Here is a 25,841-nt window from a genome sequence, read left to right as displayed (position 1 = left end):
ATGTAGTCCTGTAGAATGCACACGAGCCATTCTAATAAATTTTGTCTTCACATAAGCAAGTAGCTTTGCATTTCTCCTTCAGTAACTCATGATCACAGCCAGCTGTGTTCTTCAAGGAGTTGCAGTTACTAAGGAGATCTTCATACTCACAGCTATTGGCTGTAACAACAACAAAAATGGTGAGTTAGCTTTTTTATGTTTAGTGTCCTTAGTAGAAGCAATGGGCTTGGGGGAAAAATTTAGGTGAATAGCAAGGTCTTATGCAATTGTGGGACTTTAACCACTTGAGAAAATCATATTGTATGTCTGTTAGGCTCAATGATTGCGATATTCTTTTATTTTGAATTCAGTGATACGTATCTGAAATGAATTAACTGCCTCTTCTCCCTCAACAAATTAAAACAAATGCAAATGAATCCACTTTCAGAGTGCTCTCACCACGTGTAGCCATTAAAATTAAATGAAAAATTTACTTTCTTAATTTCAGTAGCCATATTTCAAGTGTTCAGAGAGCACACATGACTCATGGCTAAACTAAGACACAGCTACAAAGAACTCTCATATCATTGCACACTATCAGACTGCATTATTTTAAACTTCAGTGCTTTCTTCCTGGAACAAATGGTCTATGGGTGGATACAGATGCAAACAGGAGCAACATGCCAGATTCCTTGCTGTGTTTCCATTTGGATACTCATGAAACACCCCCAAATCAACAAATCTAAACCGAAACTTAGCATATTACTCATAGAGTTAACAATCTTGGATGAGGAAAACATCCTTGCAACCCTCTCACATACATCTCAGTGCAGTGGTGCTCTGTCCAGAAACAAAAATCCAGCTGAGCTTTCCCCCTTTGCAATCAAGACATGTAACAAACTGACTATTGTTTTCTTTATTTTGCTTGTTCTGCAGTGAAGACTTTCATGTTTTTCAAAGTTCACTTGCTTCATCAAGTTTCCTGCTGGATGATTGTCAAATGTTTCTGCATAGTACAGCTACAAGCTCTTCAAAAATCATGATTCTGATTTTGGGACTCTGTTCAAAATCTTTCGTTGTTAAAAGAATGAGTTCTTACCCTTAGCTAATAGCATTCTGCAACTACACATATTGTTCAGAATATTCTTCTTGCTTAATAATGTTTATGTCATCAGTATTCTAATTTATAGCAATACAACTGGATCAGAAAGAATGCTATGCAGTGGACAAAATATATGAAAGGTTAAATATCTCACTGAATGATTCAATTCTTTCATCCATAATAATTAAAATATATTCCATTTACAGCAAACCAATAGTTAAATCTACTTCTATTCATGACAACTTAAAAAAAATCGATATATGGTACTTGCTTTATTCTCCTCACTTGTAAGAATAAGCTTGTGAATTGTGTGAACCTGTTCTGTGTACAAAGTGTGTTTGCTATTTGGAACATGCACAAAACCATGACCAGATTATATGGCAAGAGACCACATTCTAAGGGTAAACAGTATGATCTTAATATTAGAAAGGAAGTGAGAAAATCAACTGAATACAGCCATTTCCACAAAGGAAGCATAAATGTTTGGTGTGTCTCTCCAACAACAATCTGGTCTCACAACTTTAGATAGAATATTTTGAGTTTTTAAAGTATCAGTTGCTGTATAAGGAGATTAATGAAAAAGAAATCCATATCATCTTAAAGGTATATATTTAATAGTAATAGTTATTATAATTGGAAAGGTACATTGATAGTAGACATCCAGTTTTGCTACACAAAGCATATGTATAGGCCCAGTGCAATAGCATAGTAGCTAAATCCTCCTCTTGCATGTGCCAGGATCCTGTATGGACACCGGTTCCGGTTCATACCCTGGCAGCTCCAATTTCCATCCATTTCCCTGCTTATGGCCTGGGAAAACAGCAGAGGACAGCCCAAAGCCTTGGGACCCTGTACCAACGTGGGCGACCCAGAAGAAGCTACTGGATCCTGCCTTTGTGGATCAGCTCAGATCTGGCCATTGCGGCCACTTGGGGAGTGAACCAGCAGTTGGAAGAAATTTCTCTTTGTCTCTCCTCTCTGTAAATCTGCCTTTCCAATAAAAAAAATTTTTTTAAATATGTAAATACAATGTAGGTCATCCTAAGGAACAGAGAGAAGTATGCCTCTATGCATACAGTACAAAGATGGACTCAGCGAAATGGCTGATAACGTCCTGACAGTTGGATGTTGGACTCTGACATTGTCCATGCCTACATTGTTGGGAACCACCTCAGTGGCAGCATGATGGACTTGTGAAAGTCTATGAAAGACACCCATTGTAAAACACTCATCAGTAGGGGAGGGGTGGGAACTTGGGGAGGGAGAGGAGCAACCCCAGTGCCTAATAAATTGTGTCATAAAACAAAATAACAACAAAAAATGATTAGAACATTGCTGAACTTTTTCTCTTTTGGCATGAATACATTCAGGTTGGTTACTTTATGAGATTTATGAATTGCTTAAGATAATAACAAGTTAATTCTTTCATACTTACTGCAAAGTCCATTGTCACAGTGACCAGGGCAGCTGGCACAAGGTATTCCTTGTTGGTAAGGAGTACTCTTTTTATTCACATTATTACCTCTGAAATTTGAAATTTACAATATCAAATCTTTTTCACTTTGTTGTTGAATTTACACTGTACCGGCAACATCAGACACCAGATATATTTAAATATCCCCATGTTTGGGATCATGTAACAAAAAGAAAAATTATAATTTTCAAGTATAATTTAAAGAATAATTTAACACAGCCAAGCTTTCCACCACCTGCGCAGGTACATGGGGTGCGAGGCTCTCGGGCAGCTTTCCGATTTGCCGGGGTCCTGGTCTGATGGCCTCCTTCTGGGCGGGAAGGTTGTCCCAGGACCCTGAGAAGCGGGTTGGGAACGCCTCTGAGCCGCCATGCCAGGGGCTGGAGTGGAGGAGGAGCTAGCTAGCACGATCCAGGCGGGGGCCCAAGCAGCTTGGCCCCGGGCCGCCATGCGGCCCGGGTGCGAGGGTCCCTGCCACGATTCCAGCCTAACACAGCCAAGCTTTCCACCACCTGCGCAGGTACATGGGGTGCGAGGCTCTCGGGCAGCCAGTGCGCCATTTGGCGCCAGGCTTCGCCTGCTGGCCGCCCGGCCAGGAAGTTCTGGAATTTGGTTTCTCTGATATGCTGCATGAGACGCTCCGTGCTGAACCCACAGTACTCTGAGAATATGTATTAGTCCTTAAGCTTTTCAAAGGCATTTAATCTTCCTCTGAAGAACCTGTAGTCACTTTATAGTGCTGATCGCCAACATCAGCTCACTTAAAAGGCAAAATTCCGGGCTTTTCCAGCAGGATGCCCCATTACCTGATAGGATGAGGGATCAGCAGAGGGGTCACAGAAGGCATTACTATGACACTGACTGGCATTCAAGAACCATACTCGGGGCTAGAATGTGTAAGGCATACGTGGACCAATGCCCTGACACTCTGACCCCATTGGACGGTTTAGAAGGGCCGGCGGAGTCTATGCAGGAGGCATGACAGTCTATAGGACACTCTGGGCTGACCAGAGCAACCTCTGGCATAGTTAACACTGGCTGGCAACAGGCCTGGTTGGAGAGCGTGGTGGAGGCCTTGGCTGCGTGGAGCCTACCACTAAGGGGCACAGGAACTGGAGGGAGGCTGAGTTCTGGTCGGGTCACAGTTGTAATCCCTTGGCACAAATATCAATTCGGCATTGACGCACCATGCCGGATTAGACCACAGCACATTTTGGTGCTCTGGAGGACCAGGATAGACGTTGGACGGGCTCGGCTAGGCCTCAACCCCATCTGAGCCATATATGAGATATGCGTGGGTATGGACGAGCCGTGGCTGGGCTGAAACTCTCAACAGCAGGAACCAGAATGGATTGAAGAGCGGAGCTGGCCGAAGGACCTGCTGGAATGCGTGAAGCCCGACACCATGAAGGAGTCGGAGGGAGGAACCTGAACAGATCCTCTGACAGGACACTGACTCTACAAATAAACGCAAGAAGCATGGAGGTAAATAACCCAGAAGAGGCTTTGGAATGTGACCCACTGGAATACACTTGGCTCGGGTTGGGGCAGACCAGGCTGAGTCAGTTCACGTCATCCACTGGCAAGCCCAAGTGCTGAAACTGTGTGGGGGCCTGGCCATGTTTGGTTGCGAAAAAAAAAAAAAAAAAAAAAAAAAAACAGTACAAAACACAAAATGCCAAGGTGAAATGGCCTGTGCTAGCAGGGAATGTAACACCCGACCAGCACTCCTCCCACTGGTTTAGGTGAGGGACAAGAGTGTGATGGGCAGAGCTGGGGAGAGATGCGATACTCATTGGTTCCAATAGAGGTCGGGGCTCAGAAGAGAACCAACCCAGGGGTTAAAACCATCAGCTGATCGGAGTGATGGACGGTGGCGGGCACTGTGCTTACTAGTAGTACATGTAGGAGCCTGGACTGGGAATGCCTCAAAGTTTTTTTTAGGGGGATTCCCCTGAACAAAATGGAGGAATCAAAGCATTAATCAAAAAAAGATGGAAAATGGAGTAGATGAATCAACCACCTCAGCTTTATGCTTGCAGCGGAAAACTGGACAAGGGGAAACCCTAAGACGGACTATGTCAATCAGTGGACTCTGCACCAGCCTCATCATACGTGGACTGTTGCTGATGATATGTTGGTGCTTCTAATTGATCGAGGTGACGCTCTGCTGGCTCTGTCTACAAACCTGAGAGGGCCTCCCTAAGAGGCGGTTGAACTTGAACTGGACAAGTGGGATGCTGGACTCTGTATAGTGTAAACTTTTAATTAGGGAATCTCAACGGAACTTGAGCTGTGGTTATGCATCAAGGTGGAGGAATTCATGATGGGGGAAGGGTTTGGGGTGAAGGGGGGGGAATCCCAGTACCTATGAAATTGTGTCATGTAATGCAATGTAATTAATGAATAAATGAATATTTTAAAAAAAAAAAAAAAGAATAATTTAATAACATGCTTCTTGCATTGCCCCATCTCTTTTACCATAAATCCACAGGTCAAGCAACAAATATGATATAATCAGATTCCAGAATTATTAGAGCATATTTAAATGTACTTTTACCATCTTCATGCCCAAATTGATTCATTGAAATTGCTAAGTCAATGTACCAGCTAATGTAGTCTCTCTCTGATAGAAATGAGATAGTTCTAGGGTTACGGGTTCCAGTAGGGAAAAGAATATTCATAATGGATGCAATTGGAAATCACCATGCTTAGTGACATAAGCCAGGTCCTCCAAAGCAATTATCATACACTTTCCCTAATTTGTGACAAGTAATACGAAAGCACAAAAGATGCTAATATATTTGAGTGAAATTGGCATTATGAGATTTGATTATGGTTTATAACCCATCTGTAGTCCTGATAAACAGTGGTTTCTCTATATAATACTTGCTGAATTCTTTAGCAGAAAATTGAACTTGTGATTAGAGTAACTTCAAAATATCTTTGAAAAAATTAAAGAAAATAAAAGGAAGGAAGAAGAAAGGTGAAAGCAAAAGGAGGAGGGAAGGTGGGAGGGAAGAGAGCGTGGAAAGTTCCACTGTGTTCAACTATGTATCTTACACTCATGAAATTTGTTTTCTTTATGTGAATAGAAGTAAATAGAAAAGAATGTTATAGTTGCATCTTGTATTTGATTTAAAAGTGCTGTAATTTCTCAAAACGGGAGAAAATGATGCTTCAGTATATTTTATTTTTAAATCTGTGTTGAGGTAGGTATTGTGAAGTCGATAGTGCTGTGGGTTATTAGCAGCATGTGACAGGAAGGTGATGTATGTATAAGAATGTGAGTCTTGTATTAATCACAAATTAATTAGTTCAAAGACAAGTCTAGCTAAATACTAATAATCTCCTTATAATTATTATCTTATTGACCATGCAATTTATTTTAAATAACATGGAAATTCAAATCTTAAAACTGAAGTGGGACAAAAGTTCAAGGCCATGGTTGAAACTCCATCCTTGGTACATGGTCTATAGTCTGTGCACAGGCACTTGGGAACACTGTGAAATAGGGACAGCAAGGCTCACAAGTGTTTGCTCCCCTGCTTTGTCTCATTAGTCACTAAACTTTTACTTCAAACACCTTCTCCAGATGGCGCTCCCCCTACCAGTCTCAGTCCGCTAAAGGGCCAGGCAGTGGGTTTGGATGCATTCTCCCTGAGCCTTTTGAATCCTGTCTACTGATTGCAAAAATGTGCTCACAGGAAAATCAAGTTTGGATGTGACACTTGCCTGATTGGAACCCTATACGGCAAGTCTATCAGAAGGTCAGAACAAATTGTATAGGAGATTTTTAAGAGGAGACTGACTGCAGTGGTGAAAACATATTCAATTCTTGTATATTGATAGATTAAAAAAATATATTAGACGTGTTTAATGATGAAGGGACATTTTCTATTACAGATGAAGACCTTAAAATGTGGCTATGGGATTTTCACAGAAATTTTTTCCTCTTAGAATTTTCACAGAAATTTCTCAAAGCAAATTTTTTAATAAAAGAGCAAGGACTCAGTGTATTACATTTTTCTGGATTCCAAAATACGTTAAAAATTTCTTGAGACCCCAATATAATAATAATATATATATAATAATAATAATATAATAATAATAATAATATCTTTTCTTTTTAGATAACAAGATTAGAATGAATTAAGCAGGAAAAAATAAAACCACATTATTTCTACTGGATTAGGTAATATATCAACATTTCTAACTTAACCATCAAGCTACACTCCTGATATTTGCCATCTATAAGAACAATGATAAGAAATCTACAAAAATTTACACCACATAGGTTCACAGAATAATCCACAGCCTTCAAAACACAATGGACTGAAAAGATATGATTTTGTAATTGAACAATGAGTGCTTCTAATTCCCTAAGACACCGTTGGTCCTTTAATCTTGAACACTTCTAAAATATATTTCTTCTTTATTGAAATATAATCTTTATCCTCTTTTGTTTAGTATATATACATTCTGTTCACTGAATTAATTAAATGTATTCATAATAATGTCTAATTATTTTGAGATATTACATGTGAATCATATCTTCTCCTCAATGGTATGTGCCTCTGATGTATTTAACTCTGACACATTTAAAATGTATTTTTCATGATATGTGAAATATAAAATTGAATATGGCATTATCAGAATTGAACTTTAAGCTATACTTACGCTGGGCAATACTGGCAAACATAGTAATATTTGAAATTTTCTTGATTGGGACAGAAGGCAATTGCGCATCCAACACGGTAAGATGAATACCAGACAAGCTAAAAGGCCACAACATAATACATTAAAATATTAAACACGACAGAAAATGTTAAAAGACACATGCTGGCAAACACAAAACCGAAAAATGTTACTACTGTATTTTGTAATCACTTACCTTAAGAAAATACGTAATGATCAATGTCATAAATTCTATCATTAAATTTTCATGGGCATTAACCATTCACTCTTATAAAGTAGAGCAGAATATAAGAGTATGCTGTCAAAGATTTTAGACCATAAACCAAAATGACAGTTCTAGATGAAATATCAGCTAGTCAACAGTGTGATACACCTACTTTCGGAGTTCCCCCAATTGAACACTGAACTGACTGTAATTCAGGGATGCTTTCCATACTGCAGTATTTATGCCAGGTACTTTGAAATGTTCCCCATACCTGAGTGTAATGTCCAGTAATCACATGGGGAGTCTTTGGTCCAACACCATAGGTAAAATAACGGCTCTCATCAAACCAGTTTTGAATTGCATCTGACCAAGCAGTAGGGTCACTTGACATATAAAGATTCTCACCACATTTTGTACCTAAGAAAGAACATATTGTTCATGAGGGAAGTAAAAGAAAAAAAAAATCATCCAATGGTAAAAAATTCACTACATAAATACAAACACCCTCATTCAAACAGAGACAAGTTGCTAACTGTTCAGATGTAAGGAAAAAAAAAAAGCTTTTAAAAAAATCAGTTATAAAACTGATTACAAGGCAAAATTATCTCACACACTGTAGCTAGCCTGACCAAGCATAACTTTATTGAGAAGTTCCACTCCTTAAACATTGTTTTTCTCTCTCAGTGGTCAAACACATATACTCACGTGTTCAAATTCTCTCATCTGTATGGGCTTATATCCTGGAGCTTGTACTGTAAACTCCTGGAATCCAGCTACTGACTGTTACACTCTCTCTTCTGCTAGGCTACTCTTAGCAAAGATTATGATAAAATGTTTATATCCTTACATAAAATTTGAAGGTAAAAACAGTCTTTAAAAGGTCCAATCAAGAGGTAAGAGAAGCCAGGAGGGTCAACAGCTTGTAAAACTTACAAGTCATCCCCTAATCAAAAATTCAGAAGATCACAAGCTAGAATCTGTTAGGCAAGATTTCCACTATATTCCAGAAACAACTTTCTATGTTTACATCCCCTCCATATAGATATATGTGCATTTACTTTGTATGTATTCATTTACAGATTCAATGTTCACAAGTTGCTTATGGACATAAAATATTCATGGATATCCGAATAAGAAGAAAAAAAATAAGAATATAATCATAGGCCGCAAACTGAAAATAACTTGTTACAATTTTCTACTGAATGCAGTCATTCTTTATACATTTATTATTATCATAGCAACAATAGAAATAATAGTAGTTACATTTAAATAAGAGGCAAATTATCCATTTATTTCAGATTGGGCTTGCCTACATGTATTCCACTGTTGATAGTGAACAAATTTTACACAAAAAATAAGTGCACATGTTTCACCTTTTTTCATAATCCTTGGTACATATTATTTGCTATTTCTTCACTCTATGCAGTGAACATAATACAAAATACTTGATTACTGGATTTAAAATATTGATGAGTTATCAAACTGAAATATTTTGTGTGAATTTTAAGATGACACATTTTGTATGATTAATTGTAAAACGCTTTAAATATTTTAGAAAAAAATACAGGCACAATTTTACATAATTTACCTTATTTTATGAAGCCAAAATTGTATTTCAATACTCCAACAACTACATATTATAAAAAGGGCAGAGGGTTAGAAATCAGAAACTGTCTCATGTAACACTATCTGTGTTCTGGGATTAGTCACATCCTTTCTAAACATGATTTTCCTAACCATTAAAAATTATATTTTTAAAAAAAGACACATAACTTACTTTACTTCTGAGCTGAGAGCAGCAAATGTTATAAAATATATGAAACTATCTGTATCATGTAAGCAATAAACAAGCAAAAAATTGTTAACATTCTAGTAAGCTCTGCATGTATAGAGATAACTTGGCTTTTAAAAAATAACCATTTGAGCTGAGCATATTGGCTTCCTCGGAGTAGCAATGCTCAGTGGGCTTCCAGGACCACCCCATCCTGAATTTTTTTAAAAAAACTTTTGACCCAAAGGGGTGCCTGTAGCCAGGCTGCATGGCTGCCTTAGGGGAGGGGCATTCACAGGGGGCCTTCAGGATACCCTGCTTGGAGACTTTTCTAACCAGCACAAGTATGCACAGCTGAGCACAAACTGGCTTCCTGAGGGAAGGGATGATCAGTGGACTTCCAGGACCACTCCATCCTGGAAGGTTTTTTTCTGCCCCCCTCGCCCCAGGACTGTAGCAGGGCATTGTGGCTCCCCTGGTTGGACCCAGGCTGTCCAGGCACCAAAGGCACTGGGCAAAGACCCTCAGGCTGCCCAGCAGCGCACCCTCATGCTTTGAGGGGTCTTGATTTGCAGGAGAATGATGGGCTCACACAAGTGGTAGTTAGAGATGACCTGTGGCTTTAAATGTCCAGGTTAGGAATTACAGCTAAGGGACTTCCATAGACAATTCCACAACATATGTATATAAGTAGGTAACTGACACCAAATTGGTTTGGAAGGGAGAACAAGAGTGAGAGAAGTGAGTCTGATATCTGTGGGGGAAATGTGGGCTCACCCCCGTGGAACTACAACCTTTGCTGGCTCATCCAAGAACTACGGATGGGATCAGGTCTTGCTGGGGAGCTAAGAGGGTGACCGAGCTCGGTTGGGGTTCCCACTGGTGAGGACAAGAGTAGGACTAGGGGCAGCAGGCTTGGTTAGACATGGCTACAGACTGCATCTGTGAGGGTGTGCACTGGGACTGTGGAGTGACAGGTTGAGCTTGACTCCATCCCCCACTGGTACTCATGAGAGCCAGGTTGGGTGTAGGACAGGCCAGGCTAGGTATTGACTCCTGCTATACTACATGAAAGCTGTGTCTAGGAGCGAACCAGGTATCGCTGGGCTGCAATGCCCAACAACAAGAACCAGAAGGGGGGTGGCTGGTTGAGCAAGGACACTGTTCTTAGCAGGACAGAAGGTAGACAAAGTCAACCTGGTCCAAACACCCACTGGGTTGCGGGAGAACTGCCACTGGGAGAAGACTTGATGGAGGAGCATGGAAATCTCCTTCACTGGGATGCAGTCCCTGCAGGTGAGCTCAAGAAGCAAGGAAAGGAGCAGCCCAGACCATGCCAGGTTACAGTACCCGCCAGCATACATGTGGGTTCATGTCTGGTGACAGACTAGTCTGGGCCAGCCCATAATACCCAATGATAGATATTAGAACCAGGGCAGGGGGGCAAGAGAAGCCAGATTGGGCTGCAACACCAGCCCGTTCACATCAGGAACGGGACAGCAATCAGACTGGGTTTGGATAGGTTGTAGCATCCAACAACAGGAGCTGAAACGGGGCAGGCTAGACTGGGTCAGGGCTGTAGATAGTGGATGCTGAGGTGAGGTGAGACATGCCAGCCTGGGCTCAGTGTGGGCCGAGTGTGTGAGCCCCGGGGACAGGGGATCTGACAGGGCTGGGGTAGCTTGGCTTGGTCCTGGGGCCCATTTGTATGGTAGAGGCCAGGTTTCTGAGTCCCAGGGGTGGGAGATCTTGCGGGACTCAGTTTGTCTGGCCCGGGCCCTGGGCTAGCCTTCTAGGTGGATGTCGGGTTCATGAGCCCCATGTATGGGGGATCCAGTGGGGCTTGGGTCTCCTAGCCCAGGTCCTGGGCCCCACCTAGGTGGGTATCAGGTTCATGAGCCCAAAGAGTGGGGCATCAGGTGGGGCTTTAGTTGCCTGGCCCAGGTCCTTGGACTCACTTGTAAGAACATGTCCTGCTTAATGAAAAAGGCGGAGCAGTGGACACAGGCCCTGTTGTAAAAGGAGAATATGGCTGCTCATTTGCTGTTGTAGCAGAAGAAGAGCAGAACAAACTGGAGAACTACCCCTAACAAACAGCAGTAGCAAAAAATCTTGGTGAATGGAGCAGGGATTGGGAGGGTGACATCATCCTCAGATTGGTGAAATCAGCAGCATTTCAGAACTATCCAAGCCACTTAGACAGAGTCCTCGGAATATGTACACGTTGAGGCTCTGGGTTGGTATGAGGTGGCGGTTCCTCATCCCTGGGTACTGGGATGTGTTGAAAGTCATGAGTGGTTTCCCCTTTGTCCCCCTTCCCTCAGGCACAAGAAGAAGAAATAGAAAATTTGGAAGCAATGAGTTCACCCAATTTTCCCTAAACTTTGATCCTTCCCACCCTGATCAACCATGTAATCATTATTAAAAAATAAAATTATAAGCAGTGGGGGAAAAAAGGAAAAAATAACCATATATGCGATATCTACTCACAAATTCTTCTTAATACCATATTCCACAAAGGTCTACCATTGTCTAATTTGTTCATTTATTCAGTAAATATATCTAATTTACATACTTGTTTTTCGGTCTTCTGGGTCACTGTGTTCTAAGGTGCACTTATTTGCCCATTTTTGAGCATTTACCATTGCCTCTCTGTTCCATTCCTAAACATCACATGGGAAAAAATGCACAACATTTAATTCCACCCACTGAGACACATATTTAATAATCTGATTGATAGACTGTATCTTAGACTGTTGTAGATGCATTATCTAATTGTCGCTGCTATTAAACATTTTTTGTTTGTTTTGTTTTTAGTGTCAGTATGTCATTGTCCCAGTGTGTATCCACAGTAATAAAGACCCCCCCACATATGAGTCTAAGGAGTGAGAGACCTAAGACAAAACTATGCAAGCTCAGCTACCGCTCCTAGAATTCCAAGTTGAACACTAGACTAAACCAGTATACCTGTGAACATTTCTAATTATATGTTGTTTCCAATTCAATCTGTAAACAATTTCTTTTGTGTGGGAGATACTCGGCTTTTGGGGTATGTGATCTGGAAAGTTACATTTTATTTTTCTAAATGATACTGATCCTAAAGGTGGAAACAAAACGGAAAGGGGAATTTCTTGATTCCAGAGCAAGGCACAAGTGAACAGAAACTTGGATGGCTTTGCATTGGATGCCTACAGCTCTGATATCTACTTCTGCCTTTCCAAATTAAGAATTTTGTAACCTTAACAAATTATTTGTTTAAAAAAATACAGGGCTTGCCATACAAAAATTCTGATTAAATAGTAAAGCAGAGATAGCATTTTGGATAACACAAGTCATGAAGAGGTATGATTGCCACCTGCCTACTCCTTGCACAACTCCTTTCCAGCATTATCCCTCAGTTTCTGCCTCTTACCATCTTCAGCATGTTGCTGGCAGAGGGAGAGACTGCCTTCCTTAGCTGATTGTGTTTGTTTACAATTTCCTTTTGCACTTGTGTTTGGGTGGTTAACAAAGCAGTAAAAGCTGGATCCTAGAGAGGAAATGAGATAACAGTTATTTTGAACACTTCCGAAAACTGTAACAATGAATAACTACAGGAAACAAACCACTTAAAAGTGTACACTATTTAACAAATATTTGATATGGTGTAATTATAAAAAGCGAATAGCTTTTGAACATTGCTAGTGAGGCTGAGCAAAAGCTATGAGTTGTGCTCAGGGAAATAGACAACGGGGAATAATTCATGGCAGAACAAACCACGGGTGTTGGAGACACAAATGTTAATTTCTGGTGTTAAACTAGTTCATACGCTTTTTGTAAATGCAAGAGTGCTGTTGTTTTACAATCAAAAAAGATATATAATAGGGACCTTAGGAGAGACAAATTCCTTCCTGCTCATTCTATCTGTGCCTAGTTAGCATAAGGGTGGTACCTGTGATTCATTTTAGACTTTAAGAGGAACTTTGCCCTGCAAAAGAATATTGACAACCAGTTGAAGTGCTTACCTCACATTCAATATTTAAGTGAAATCACTCTTTTTATAGTTTGGCAGATTTCACTGTCTCCGGCAAAGCTTTGCAATACTAGAAAAAAAAATCTGAGAGGCAATTTGGAGAGAGAAAAGCTACCTCATGATTTCATTCTCTTTAATAACAAAAATACCAGTGTTACATGGTGTTAAATTAAGTTCTGATATGAAGAATTGCCAAAAATTTCCTGGAAATGAATATTACAAAATGCATATGCTTCTAATTTTTTGTGCCAAAACAAATGTATCTTTTAATTCTATTTTTACAACTTTTTAAAAATGCTGTAGTATTTTAATATCTATTTTTTGTGTCTTTGGGTGCCTGAAGATTGAAGGGGGTGGTGTGTTGTTGATACAAGAGAAAAGAACAATTTTCTCATCTAGAGTTGCACTCAACTGTGAGGTTTTCCAGATCTGTACAAAATTGTGAAGCATATGTCTAAACGGATCAGGGTCCTTACACATATCATTTGATACACTGCAGGAAGTTATTCATTTCTCCACCCCTACCGAGTTCTCTCAAGCATCTCTAAATGTTGTGCCTATAGATCTGGCCATATTTTGTTCCCATTATTTACTACTTATTCATTATTATTGTCAAATTTTATATTTCTAAAGATAGGAACCAATAACAAAAGCTAAAATACTAATATATTTGCAACTGTTATGGTCTCCTGAGTTACAAAAGAATAGCATGTTATATTTGTTGTGTTAGTAGACCTAATCCTTGAATTATACTGCAAAGTGTGTTGTGACCCATAAAAACCTTGCTTAAAGCAGTTTTACTTCAAAAACATAGATATTCATTCTAGAAAATCAGTAAATACTGATTTCCTTCTTACCTCCTCTTGCTATATAGATAAAATAAGATGATTCCGTTTTCTCTTTTAAACTGAATATCAGCAGGACATAATTACAAAATAGGGATTATAAGATGCAATAAGAAAAAAATGGACAAATTTCTGAATATAGCTGTCATAAGAGTTCATATCAAGTAATATGATTTAAATAACTACGAGAAATGAAATTATTATTAAGAAAGTTCTGCAAGATACAGATGAAGATACAGTTGTTACTCAAAGTCTGGGAAAATTTCACAAATGATAATTTTGTACCAAGATTTTATTTTCTTTTACTTTATTTGGAAGGCAGGTTTTATAGGGAGATCTTCCATTCACTGATTCACTCCCCACATGGTTGCAATGGCTTGAGCTGAGCCAATACAAAGCTAGGAGACAGTAGCTTCTTTCAGGTCTCCCATGATGGGGTAGGGGTCCATATGTTTCTTTCCCAGGTTATAGATAAGCAGCTGAACGGGAAGTAGAGCAGTCAGGACACGAACTGACAGACTCACCCGTATGCCGCCACACACATGCTTTCCCACGCACAGCCCTCCCTGGAGTGTGGTTTTCAAAGAATGTTTTCTAAGTACAGGAGCAAACAGACACAGGCAACTTACTTGACTAGTAACTAAAGTGGCTCCAAAGAGCAAATGACATTTTACTTTTAATGTTATTTTACTTGAAAGAGTTGAGAGAGAGTGAGAGTCCATCTTTCACCTGCAGGTTCACTTCCCAAAAGGCAGTAACAACTAGGGCTCGGTCAGAGCTTGTCCTAAGTACAGGCCTAAGCACTTGGGCCATGCTCCATTGCTTTCCCAGGTACGTTAGCAAAGAACTGGATTAGGAGTAGAGCAGCCCTGGCTGGAATAGCACCCATTATGGGATGCCAACACTTCAGGAATCTGCTTTACCTGCTTTACCACAATGCCAGCCCTGAAATCTCATTTTAAGCAATGTAGTTAATTAATACAGTGAAAGATCAGGAGATGGAACAGAGTAGCTAAGGGAGTTGGAATGGGTTGTGAAAGAATGTCTTTTAGGAAAGGAAATTGAAAAGACAATAAACAGTTTGAATGACTCCTTAGCTCATGAATAAACTGTCACCCAGTTGGAACTTGATGAGGCTGGAGCGAAACGCCAGGGCTCCTCACTGTGCAGAGGCCTCACTGGTCCTGTACGTCCAGAGTTAAGAGAGGTGTGAGAACAACAACCCAAACAGCAACATCTTGATGGGTTTCTTTGTTCAAGTAAAAACAGATCTAATTATTCTGACACAATAGCTATGAACATTAAGCATGATAATATATGTGAAGAAGTTATGATAACTTACTATTACGTAAATATGTTGCAACTTTTCTTTGATATCACATTGAAAATTGATTAAACTCAAAGGAATCAGAAAAGATCTTAGAGAAGGAAGATGATCATTAGCTTTCAAGGACTAGTATGATTCAAGCTTCAAGGCAGCACATTAGAAAGTAAAAAGAAATTGGCACCATTGATTTAATAATATCTATTATTTGTGATTAGTTGAGTGGAAATTTCTAAAAAGACAAATTCATGTATTTATCCCCAGAAAATGTGCATGAGATATTGAAAAAAAATTCTTTAAAAATGCAACTAAAGATCTTAGAATGAAATTATTCTGCATTATTCAGTGGGACCTAACACCGGAGAGGCATATCTGTGTAAGGGATACACAGAGCGGAGGCAATGTGATGATGGGGGCAGAGATCAGAGCGACACAGCACAAGTGTATCAATGTCAGGCACCGGCAGAAGCCACCAGGTGCTGGGAGAAGGCAAGGAAACAAATTGCTCCAGGATCCTGGATGGGGCATTATAGCTTAAATACACCTGCATTTCAGATTTCTGGCCTCCATAACTGTGAAAGAGTACATTTTTGTTGTTTTAAGCTCTAGGTTTATAATGTAGTGTCACAATAGCACTAACAATCAAGTATGTTTCTAAACTAAATTTTCAAAGTGCTGTGAGTTCATCATTATTGAAAATGGCTGCTGTTATTTCTCTAAAACTTTGAAATGCGGTTACTAACGCCTGTGCTTCATTTCTTCTTATTTAAGCCTCGTTTTAGGTGTTCAGTCGCCACTGAGCCAACAACGGAAATGTGGACCACACCACAAACTTGTGCCACTTTGCCACTTTTGGAGGAGCTTGTTCTCCACACGGTTTCAGAGAGCTCAGCTCTGAGAAGATTTCCCATTCCAACCTTACCTTGCCTTCAGTGGGTAAAGATGGAAGCAGCAGAGTAACCAGGAGTAATAGCACTGGGAATAAAGCCATTGCTGGAAAGCAAGCAAAAGCAGACAAAGTCTTGCATTAGATAAGAAAGTGCATGTATTTCTAAGAGGGAGGAAAATTAATGATTTTATCTTGGTTATCCAAAGGAATTGGGATACCGAAATTTGCTGGAAACATACCAAGATAATAACTGACTAAGTGCCAATACAATAATAGTGGAGCCAATCCTATCTTTACTAAAGGCAGCAGTAAGCCAACTGAATAACCTGACTAATGCCTTTGAGGTATTAATTGTAAAGGATAAAGTCTTGCTGCCTTTAAAAAAATACTTTTATTTTTTAAAAGATTTAGAGGAGGAGAGATAGAAAGGAAGATCTTCCATCCATTCATTCACTCCCCAAGTGATCACAATGGTTGGAGCTAAGCCGATGCAAAGCCAGGAGCCAGGAGCTTCTTCTAGGTCTCCCACGCAGGTGCAGGGTCCCAAGGCTTTGGGCAATCCTCTACTGCTTTCCCAGGCCACAATCAGGGAGCTGAAATGGGAAGTGAAGCTGCCAGGGCATGAACTGGTGCCCATCTGTGATCCCGGTTGTAAGGTGAGGACTTTAGCCACTAGGCTACTGCGCCAGGCCCTTATTTTTATTTTAAATGTAAAATTACAGAGAAAGCAGAAGAGATAAAATGGGAGAAATATTCCACTCCCTAAATAGCTTCCCTCCCTAAATAGCCACAACAGCCAGAGCAAGCCAGGAGCTTTCCCTGTGTCTTTCACTTGGGTGCAAGGACCCAAGGACTTGAGCAATTTTCTGGTATCCTCCTAGGACTTAAAGAGGAAGCAGGATTGGAAGCCGACTCAGGATCCGAACAGGTGCCAATATGGTATCCTGGCACTGCAGAGGGAGACTTAGGCTATTACACTGTGGCACCCACCACACACACTTTCTTTCTGTAGTTATGTTACCCTTATCTTAAAAAAGGAAAAAAAATATATATATATGTATATATATATATATATATATATATATATATATATATATATATATATATACAGTATTACTATTTGTCCCTTTTGTGTGTTTCAGAATCTATCAAATATTTCAAGGTTTTGATCACACAAACATTTATGTACAATCATTTTATTATTTATCCTTTAGGGAGATTAGAGATTGCTTATTTTACTGCTTGTAATTGTGTGTATTCTCAAATTTCCTATGGGCTACAGGATGCATATACAATTACTATACTAAAAGTCTAGTTTGATCAAGGTTTTTCAGTAATATTCTCACTCCTTTTGGAAAAGGCACAGCATTGTCCATCCTGTCCTTTCTCCATGTGCTGGAAAGCCGTAGGTCCTTCCAGTGCAGCAGCACCATCACTTCATTTAGGAGGCACTCAGCTTCCTGCCATTCATCATATACAGTGCTTAGTTTGTAAATGAAAGTCAGTCTTTGTTTGTTTTCTGGGTGTGAAACTGCACTCTCAAATTCTTGCAGTTACAGAAAATCTTTAAGCAATCATTTGTGGCACATATCAGGCTTTAGTAACTTATAAATAGTGGACAATTGATCTCAATGTTATCACAGTCAAACGAAGAATAAAAAAAACACTTGTTAATGGTTTATGGTAAAATTTCAAGTGTCACTGCATTTTCCTGTCTTATTGGTTAACGATCTTAATATTTTGCAGATGAGGAAATTAAGACTTAGATCAGTTAACTCTTTTCCAATGGTAACTTGCTAGGCAACTTCCCAAATCAGCCTTGACCCAATTATGATTCCAAAACTCGACGGACATAGTTTCAATGAAGAAAAGGCAATTACTGAATCATTGTCACAGCACTGTGGACTTTTTCTATCCCTACTTTAATAAAGCACATACTTTAAACAAGTAATTTTCTAGTTCCTTTTTTAATGTCAACTGCTCTCAGTGTATTTGCCACTACATTTACAAGAACTACTTCAGTATCACCCCCTCTCCAAATTCATGCAGTATTATATAATCATATATATGTAAAATAATATGAAAAGTATATTAAAATATAAAATATTTTAATTTTCTAAGCGAATTTTAGTATAATTGTTTCAAAGTCACAAACTTAGAAATTAAGGATAACACCTATTTTTAGAATGAATATAAAAATTCAACTGATAATATATCTTTGTCTAACAGTGCTATAATTTTCTTTTTAAAAATTTTATTGAGATCAAACTCAATAAAAATGTATCAAAGTTTCATAAACCATAGGTATATTTATTAAATACATTATTTTACTTACTAATAAACATAAATGGCATAATGAAATATTCTTAAAGCAAATGAGTTACTACTCACTGTTGGTTCTGAGAGCACAATGAAATATCTGCTTTAACTGTTGAAAGGCTAGTGGAAAGAGTTTATAAGAGAACTTGTATTGCATCCATTTTTGTTCCAGTAAGTTCTAATTGTGCAAGTAAACCTGATTCAAAAAGATCTTGGGCTGGATGAAGACCTGGGAGGGAACAGAGAGAGAAGTTGGACAATGTGCATCAAAACACTGATAGGAGTGTGTTCTTGTGTCTCATCGTACAGTGGGGTGACTGTGGCTTACAATAACCTATTACAGATTTTATGAACAACTAGATGCCTTCAAACATGAAGCAATGTCAAGGAGACAGAAATGTTAATTTTTACGATTGTTTAAATACATTCAGCATACATTCACTGAACTATCACCGTGAACCACACAAATATGTACAATTATTAAAGATCTTAGAAAAGTTTGTAGAGATAAAAATGTTTATTGACATGATGTGATCATCACACATTGAATATATATATTGAGTTTTCATAGCGTGCATCACAGGTATGTGCAATATAAATCATGAAATAGGAATTTATTCTGAAATGGTATTTTTTCAAATCAATGGCCTCAACTTGTATTGCCTTTTGGTTGATTATGACATCATTTGGTTTCCACAGAGCTTCAACATGACTAAATAAACCATGGCCTCACTTGTTTTTCTAACTAAGCTCTCCTCTTTTTAGGGGCAGTGAATGCGGATGCTGTTTTTTAGCCTAACACTTCTAAACTTACCACTCCAGATAGGTGTATTCTTAGGAACAGGAGTCCTGCCTCCTAGAGGAACCCTTTTGGCATTGCTTTCTCTGACTTAATTCCTAGTTACCAATTACTTACAGCTTACTGTAACTGAAAAGTCCAACGTTCTTGAAACCATTAGGTCTAAGAAGTGATCTCTGAGCTTCTATTTTCTCCGTTGGAAAATGTGAGCTATCAAGTATTATCAATTTTGAAAACTAAAAATTGTAACGTGATACACTTAGTAAATCAATACTGATACATAATATAGAATATCTGCCAGTGTGCAGGGTTCTTAAGCTCTTTCCATGAATGATACTTGATTGAACAACTAATTTCATAACTGTTTATAAGTCCTGTTTTTCCTTCTTGATGCCTTAGATCACTGAAATTTAAACAGAAATTTTAATGTCCAAAGAATGGTTCTGGCTTAATTCAGGAAAATTATTCAACATCTAGGGTGCCTGTATCCTCATTAGTTTCCTGAAATGTTTATATAGACATGACCCTGAAATTTCTTGCATCTCAGTCACTCCATAGGTTTGCATTAGTTGGCCTATAACTCCACAACTCAATAAGCCATGATGCCGCACATTCTGCTACCCTTTCGCATACTCATCCAACATACAGTCATCCTTGTTGCGCTCATGAAACAATGATACAATCGGTGAGACTATGTTAAACCATTACTTTCTATGACTGCATTTTATTCCTTTAAATCTACATTCGCAGATATTGAAAAATTAATTACTATTTTTCCCTTACCACTTAGCAACAGGAAAGTACTGTACCTTTTATGGCAGATGTTCTACAGCCAGCATGCATAGTTCTCTTAGGACGTTTGTAGGTGCAGCATGGCGTACAGTTTCATAGTGCTAAAAATGGAAAGTCGATAAAAGATTATCTTTCTAGTGTCTGTATTCTCTGTCAGAAACTTAAAAACTTGACTCTAGTGCTCACTATGCCCTTCCAATCTGTTAGTAAAAGTCAAGTCGCCACTAACACCATAATTTTCTCTTCAGCAGATTGTGTTTCAATTTTTCCCTTTAAACACTAACCCGAAAGTAGATTGCTAAAATGTTTTAATTAATCGTTTATTGACTAACTTCGCTTTAAAGATCACAGCACACTTTCAATATTCCTAACCGTTTATGTAGAATTTAATCATAAAGGGTCAATTCTGTAAAAATCTTCCACGTTATAAACATTAATGTCATGGATTTAGTACCTGCATTTTTAACTTAATGTTTTGCTTTTAAATAGAACACCAGGAATAACATAAAAGGCAGAAGGGTCAATGGCTTCAATTCCAAGACGCAGGTACAAGTTTTAATAAGAGTAATTTAAAAATAAGAAGTTTAAGCTCTTATTCTGATATCAGTGCAAGAACAGATTTAGAGAAACTTCAGCTTTCTGCTAGGAATCAGTAGGTCTCCAGCACCTAAAATGTTTAAGGGTTAAAACAGGCGAGCAGTTTCCATAGGTTAAACAAAGCACGTTGAAACGCCCCTTGGCTGTTCAGTACCAGGCAACAAGTCACAACTGTTCGCTTGCCTCTGGAGACTGCGCACAGGCCTGGGTGAGGATGAGCAATGCCCTCCCTTCAGGCATAGTCCTCTCCCCTGTCACCCTCCACCTGCCCTGCCCTGCTGGTTTCCGACTTCCCAGGCTGCTCTGTTTACCCCGGCTCCTGAGCACAGATCTTCTTGGCTTCGGGCCTTGGACACACTGCTTCTCTACCCCTGTGGCAACCTAAGCTTTCTCATTGTGCCACGTCATAGTGACGTCATAAGGCTTTATGTCTTAAGCGTCTTCCCATTAGGCCGTTTCCTTCACTGCTTTGTTATTCACCTCCAGGGTGGCGTGGAAAAAAAAAAATCCTGTATAAAAAGCAGAGTTCGTGGACCCCGGTGGTTAAAGTCCTTGCCTTGCAAGTGCCGGGATCCCATATAGGTGCCGGTTTGTGTCCTGGCTGCTCCACAGTATTTCAAAAGCTGTTTGGGAAAGCACATACATGCTTCAGCTTTGGTACAATGACAGCATGTACAGCAGGGCACTGTTGCACAGATGACGCTGACATCTTGAGAGTTCATTCACAAACAGTTCACGTTCTTGCCATAGTTTCTCCCTTGGCAATACTTTTGTGACACTTTTCTTGAATTTTCTGAATACAGGTGGAAGATTTTAAGTAAGTATTTATTAGTGAATAAACACTGACCTAGCCTAGAATCTTAGGAAATGCAGATAGAAGAACACCACAGGTCTTTCTTGTAGGACTTACAGCAATGTGATAAAAAAAAAAAAGTAAACAATATCACCAGAGTGTCATTTAATGCCATATAGATGGAACTGAATTCACTACAAGAATGAAGAGTTCTGTGAATTCATATGATCTCAGTTAAAAACTAAATGATAAATTGACATTTGAAATGTCTTTTGAGAACAACAAAGAGATATATTTGATTGGAAGAGGTGGAGCAGATAAATCCAGTTCATAAAGAATATTTAAGTTAGGATTATAAACGGATAAAAATGGAGAATCTCTAAGGAAACCCGGTTTTCATGTAACAGAAATTTCATTCATGCTTTGCAGAGTTTGGAAAATACATGCTCAAGTTTTTTTTCCTTTTTTCGGTTTTATTTTACATGGAAAGAGTTACACAGAGAGAGGGAGAGAGAGAATGAGATCATCTGTTCATTCACTCTCCAAATGCCAGCAAAGGCCAGAGCTGAGCCAGTGGGAAGCTGGGAGTCAGGAGCTTCTTCCAGGTTTCCCACGAGGGTACAGGAGCCCAAGGATGGGCGCCATCTTCTGCTGCCTTTCCAAGCCACAAGCAAGGAGCTACAAAGGGCAGTGCAGCATCTGGAACACAAACCAATGCACATGGTGCCAGCAGGTGGAGGATTAGCCTGACACTCTCACCTGCCAGCCCCCAAATATTTTTTCCTGAAAGTCACCTGAGAGTACTGTACAAAGTGATTTGCAGTCCTGATAAATTTGCTTTAGGAAAAACTAGTAACTTCTGACAGTTTTCAAAATCTTCAAAAGAGGAGAGAAACAGTGAAAGGATGACATATGAATAGAGAGTTTTAATTGTTGAGGATGTGGGTCCATCGTGGTGGCCTAGCAGCTAAAGTCCTCGCCTTGAACGTGCTGGGAACCCATATGGGCACCTGTTCTAATCCCAGCAGCTCCACTTCCCATCCAGCTCCATGCTTGCGGCCTGGGAAAGCAGTCGAAGTCAGCCCAAAGCCTTGGGTTCCTGCAACCATGTGGAAGAGCTAGAGGAAGTTCCTGGCTCCTGGTTTCTGACTGGCGCAGCACCAGCCGTTGCGGTCAGTTGTGGTCAATTTTAGAAGACATGTAATATTTGCATTGAAAAGGCAAGAGCAAAAGCCTAAAAGACCTCCCAGATGAAAAAGACAGAAGATCTTATTTTCTGTCTCTCTTCCTTTCTGTATATCTAACTTTGCAATAAAAACAAATAAATATTTAAAAAAAAGTTGAGGATGCAATGGGTTTCATATGACAAACAAATCCAGAATGTAGTAAGTCTTGTAGGTTTTGGCTTCACATGTCCTGGAGAATACAGGGAAAATTCATCTTGATGTCAGAGGAAAACAGTACAGATAATTAGGAGCACTAATCAGTTCAGAAGTCAGCAACACCATGATGTTAAAGGAGAAGTGCAAACACTGCAGTATGAAGACCCAGTTCAAATCTGCTTTCACTAATGAATCAGGAGACTGAAGAGAAGTAGATTTTTATTTTCAAATATTTATGTAGTTGCTTCCTCCATTTTTATCTGAGAGGCAGGGTGAAGAGGGAAAAAGAAGAGAAATCTGCCATTTGCTTTTTCACTCACCAGCTGCCTACAAAAGCAGGACAATGAAGAAACCTGAAGAGATTCGGGTTTCTTACACAGGTGGCAAGGAACTGAATCAGTTAGGGCGTCACATGATCAGGCTGGTAGTGAGAATGGAGCAGGGACCCAAACTCATACACACTGAGAAGTGATGGAGGTTTCCTAGGTGACACCGTAACTGCTGTGCAGTAAACTAGCAACATCTACAGAGGTTACTGTCTTAAGTCTGGAATAAAAGATCTGTGTTGAATTATCACTGATGTTCATTGTTTCTTCACAAAAAAAGCAGTTTGTTTACGCATTGGCTGCACTAAAAAGCAAAATTTGGGACAGCTGTATCTATTTCAACAAAAGTTTCAGTCTCAAAATTGTATGTGTGTGTTTTTCTTCATAGGAGAATGTTATATTATATCTTATTCCTATAATAGATGCAGCAATCCCAAACAATCACAGGAATCTCTAAATCTAGTATCCAGATTTAATATGAAGATTTAATGCAATTTATTCTTAATTGTAGAAGACATACAATATTTTAATTGAAACAGCAGGAACAAAAGGCGAAAAAGACCTCCCAGGTGAAAAATAATACATGACATTTTCAATAAAACATATTACGAGAGAATAATGACTGAATTATCGTAAATAACAAGGCGAATCAAAATGTGTGAAATTTATGTAAGCAAGTTAAAGAAATGTTGAATGTTAATAAAAGTTACATGGGGAATAAACCACTTGAAATTCAACATATTTGGAGGACCTGCATTGTGGTGCAGCAGCTTAAGTCCCAGCCTGTGACGCTGGCATACCACGTAGGCTCTGGTTTGAATTTTGGCCACTCTGTTTCCTATCCAGTTCGCAGCTGCTGTGCCTGGGGAATCAACCAAAGATGCTCTGAATACTTGGGCACTTGCCATCACATTGGAAAGTTGGAGAGTGTCCTAAGTTGCTAGCTTTGGATTGGTCCTGCCCCTGCCATTGAAGTCGTTTGGGAAATCAACCATCTCACACTCCCTTTTAACACACTTTGATGACTTGCCACCTTACATATAATAATGCACCAACTTATTTAAAAGTGCTTTTTTAATACTTATAGAAATTGCATATAACTAAAGGTTTACATATAGAAAGTTATACATATAAAGTGTATTTCATGTGTCCCACTCATGAACCTGTCCTAGAGGCCACTATGTAACCAGGTCCTTATGTCTAACTCTGTTACTCTTTTTTAGCATTTTCTTTGCTTTCCTCAAACTACCTCAGCTATTCAGCAATTCTTTCTTTTCTTAAATATTTTATCTTTCTCAATAAGCATGTACTCAATAATCTGTCTTCTCCATCAAATAAGCTAATTGATCATTCTCTCATTTTGTTGTGCTAATGGTTCAGCATCATTTTTTCTCCCTCTAAGCCTATTTTTATTGCATTTTTTCTATTGCTCATTTTAATTCATGGAATGTATGATTTTCTGCTGCAAGATAATTTATTGATGAAGTAATTACCCTCTTTTCTTAATTAGAGCATTGACTCCAGTTATCCTTAACAAATATTTCTTGCATTCAAGAAACAATGATGCATTATTGTGACATTAAAGTGAAAAGAATTACGTATCATTGCAAAAGAAAATAAGGACATTTTCTTTAGTTATCTACTCAGAGAAATCTGTTGGAAGAAATTTTTATTATGTAGTAGCAATTCTAGTAAGTAATGAGGACTTGTCCAAATAGACGTATAAGCAAACACCAATTGCCATAGCGAGACCTTGAAGAGCTTCAACAAATGGAATGGGATCGCTGTGCTGGATCACAGGGAGAGAGAAAGCAATTGAAGCTGGAGGAAAAGTATAAAACAATTCACTCACTTAAAAAAGTTATTTTTATTGTTTTCCATTGTATAATTTTGTAATTACGGGAATTTTCCCTTTCCTTCCCCTTTCTACCTAGCCATTTTCTCTTCCCACCATTCCTCCCCCCATATTATTACATTGGTATAACTCTTTAGTAATAGTCACAAATTTAATATTCTGCTATTTAAGTGCATTGTGGATTTATAGTATAGACAAATGTAGAAAATCTAGTATCATTTTCAAAATATACTTAACAGTTTTATTGAAAGTCCTTTTATGACGAAGTAGAGATGCCTACTATAATGTTTTTGCACATCTCGGTCAGATTGCTTGATTATGAATATGCGGATTCTCCTCAGTACTTGAGAATGTCATTGAAATTTATGACAAAAGGACAAAAAAATTGATACAAAGATAGCATCTGTGAGCTCCATTAGTGGTCTTGAAGTTCCCTGCTTTCCTTGCCACAAATCTATACGTATCCTTGGGCTCCTCAATAGAGTTTGACACTGGATAAGCAAAAACAATCCATATTTGATGATGCAATTATTGATATTACTTGAAAGACTGTGAAAATGATAAAAATCATTTGCTTGGCAACAGAAACAGAATGTGAGGGTTAGTAGGAACAAATCTGGATAATCAATAATTAGATACATAATCCAGAGAAAATATGTGAAGTTTTGGGAGACCAGAA

General features: G+C 38.9%; 1 protein-coding gene and 1 long non-coding RNA gene across 2 annotated transcripts; both read right to left on the bottom strand.

The window, feature by feature from the left end:
- On the bottom strand, positions 1–16,415 carry LOC101530215 (cysteine-rich secretory protein 2). Its single transcript, XM_004590431.3, has 7 exons — positions 16,333–16,415; positions 12,642–12,758; positions 11,805–11,892; positions 7,730–7,875; positions 7,236–7,333; positions 2,517–2,605; positions 1–159 (listed from the first exon to the last, which is right to left on the bottom strand). The coding sequence occupies exons 1-7, from the start codon at positions 16,399–16,401 to the stop codon at positions 32–34; spliced, it is 735 nt and encodes a 244-aa protein (XP_004590488.1). The 5' UTR covers positions 16,402–16,415; the 3' UTR covers positions 1–31.
- Positions 16,416–18,696: 2,281 nt separating this feature from the next.
- Positions 18,697–21,255, bottom strand: LOC131481780 (uncharacterized). Its single transcript, XR_009246552.1, has 3 exons — positions 21,118–21,255; positions 20,201–20,310; positions 18,697–18,847 (listed from the first exon to the last, which is right to left on the bottom strand). It is a non-coding gene; the product is annotated as an uncharacterized LOC131481780 (long non-coding RNA).
- Positions 21,256–25,841: the final 4,586 nt, after the last annotated feature.

This window comes from Ochotona princeps, chromosome 1, assembly GCF_030435755.1.
Source record: "Ochotona princeps isolate mOchPri1 chromosome 1, mOchPri1.hap1, whole genome shotgun sequence".
Classification (NCBI taxonomy): Eukaryota; Metazoa; Chordata; class Mammalia; order Lagomorpha; family Ochotonidae; genus Ochotona; species Ochotona princeps.
Note: the sequence above shows the minus strand (reverse complement) of the source record. Positions and strands in the feature narration are given on the sequence as shown.

Bases quoted from the DNA above. Each gene is read 5' to 3' on its own strand.
- LOC101530215 (XM_004590431.3), bottom strand. From the start codon at position 16,401: ATGGCTTTATTCCCAGTGCTATTACTCCTGGTTACTCTGCTGCTTCCA. The intron at 12,759-16,332 runs GTAAGGTTGGAA...TTTCCTCTCTAG, and splicing joins CTTTACCCACTGAAGGCAAG to GATCCAGCTTTTACTGCTTT. The intron at 2,606-7,235 runs GTAAGTATAGCT...TTCAAATTTCAG, and splicing joins GTTTGCCAGTATTGCCCAGC to AGGTAATAATGTGAATAAAA.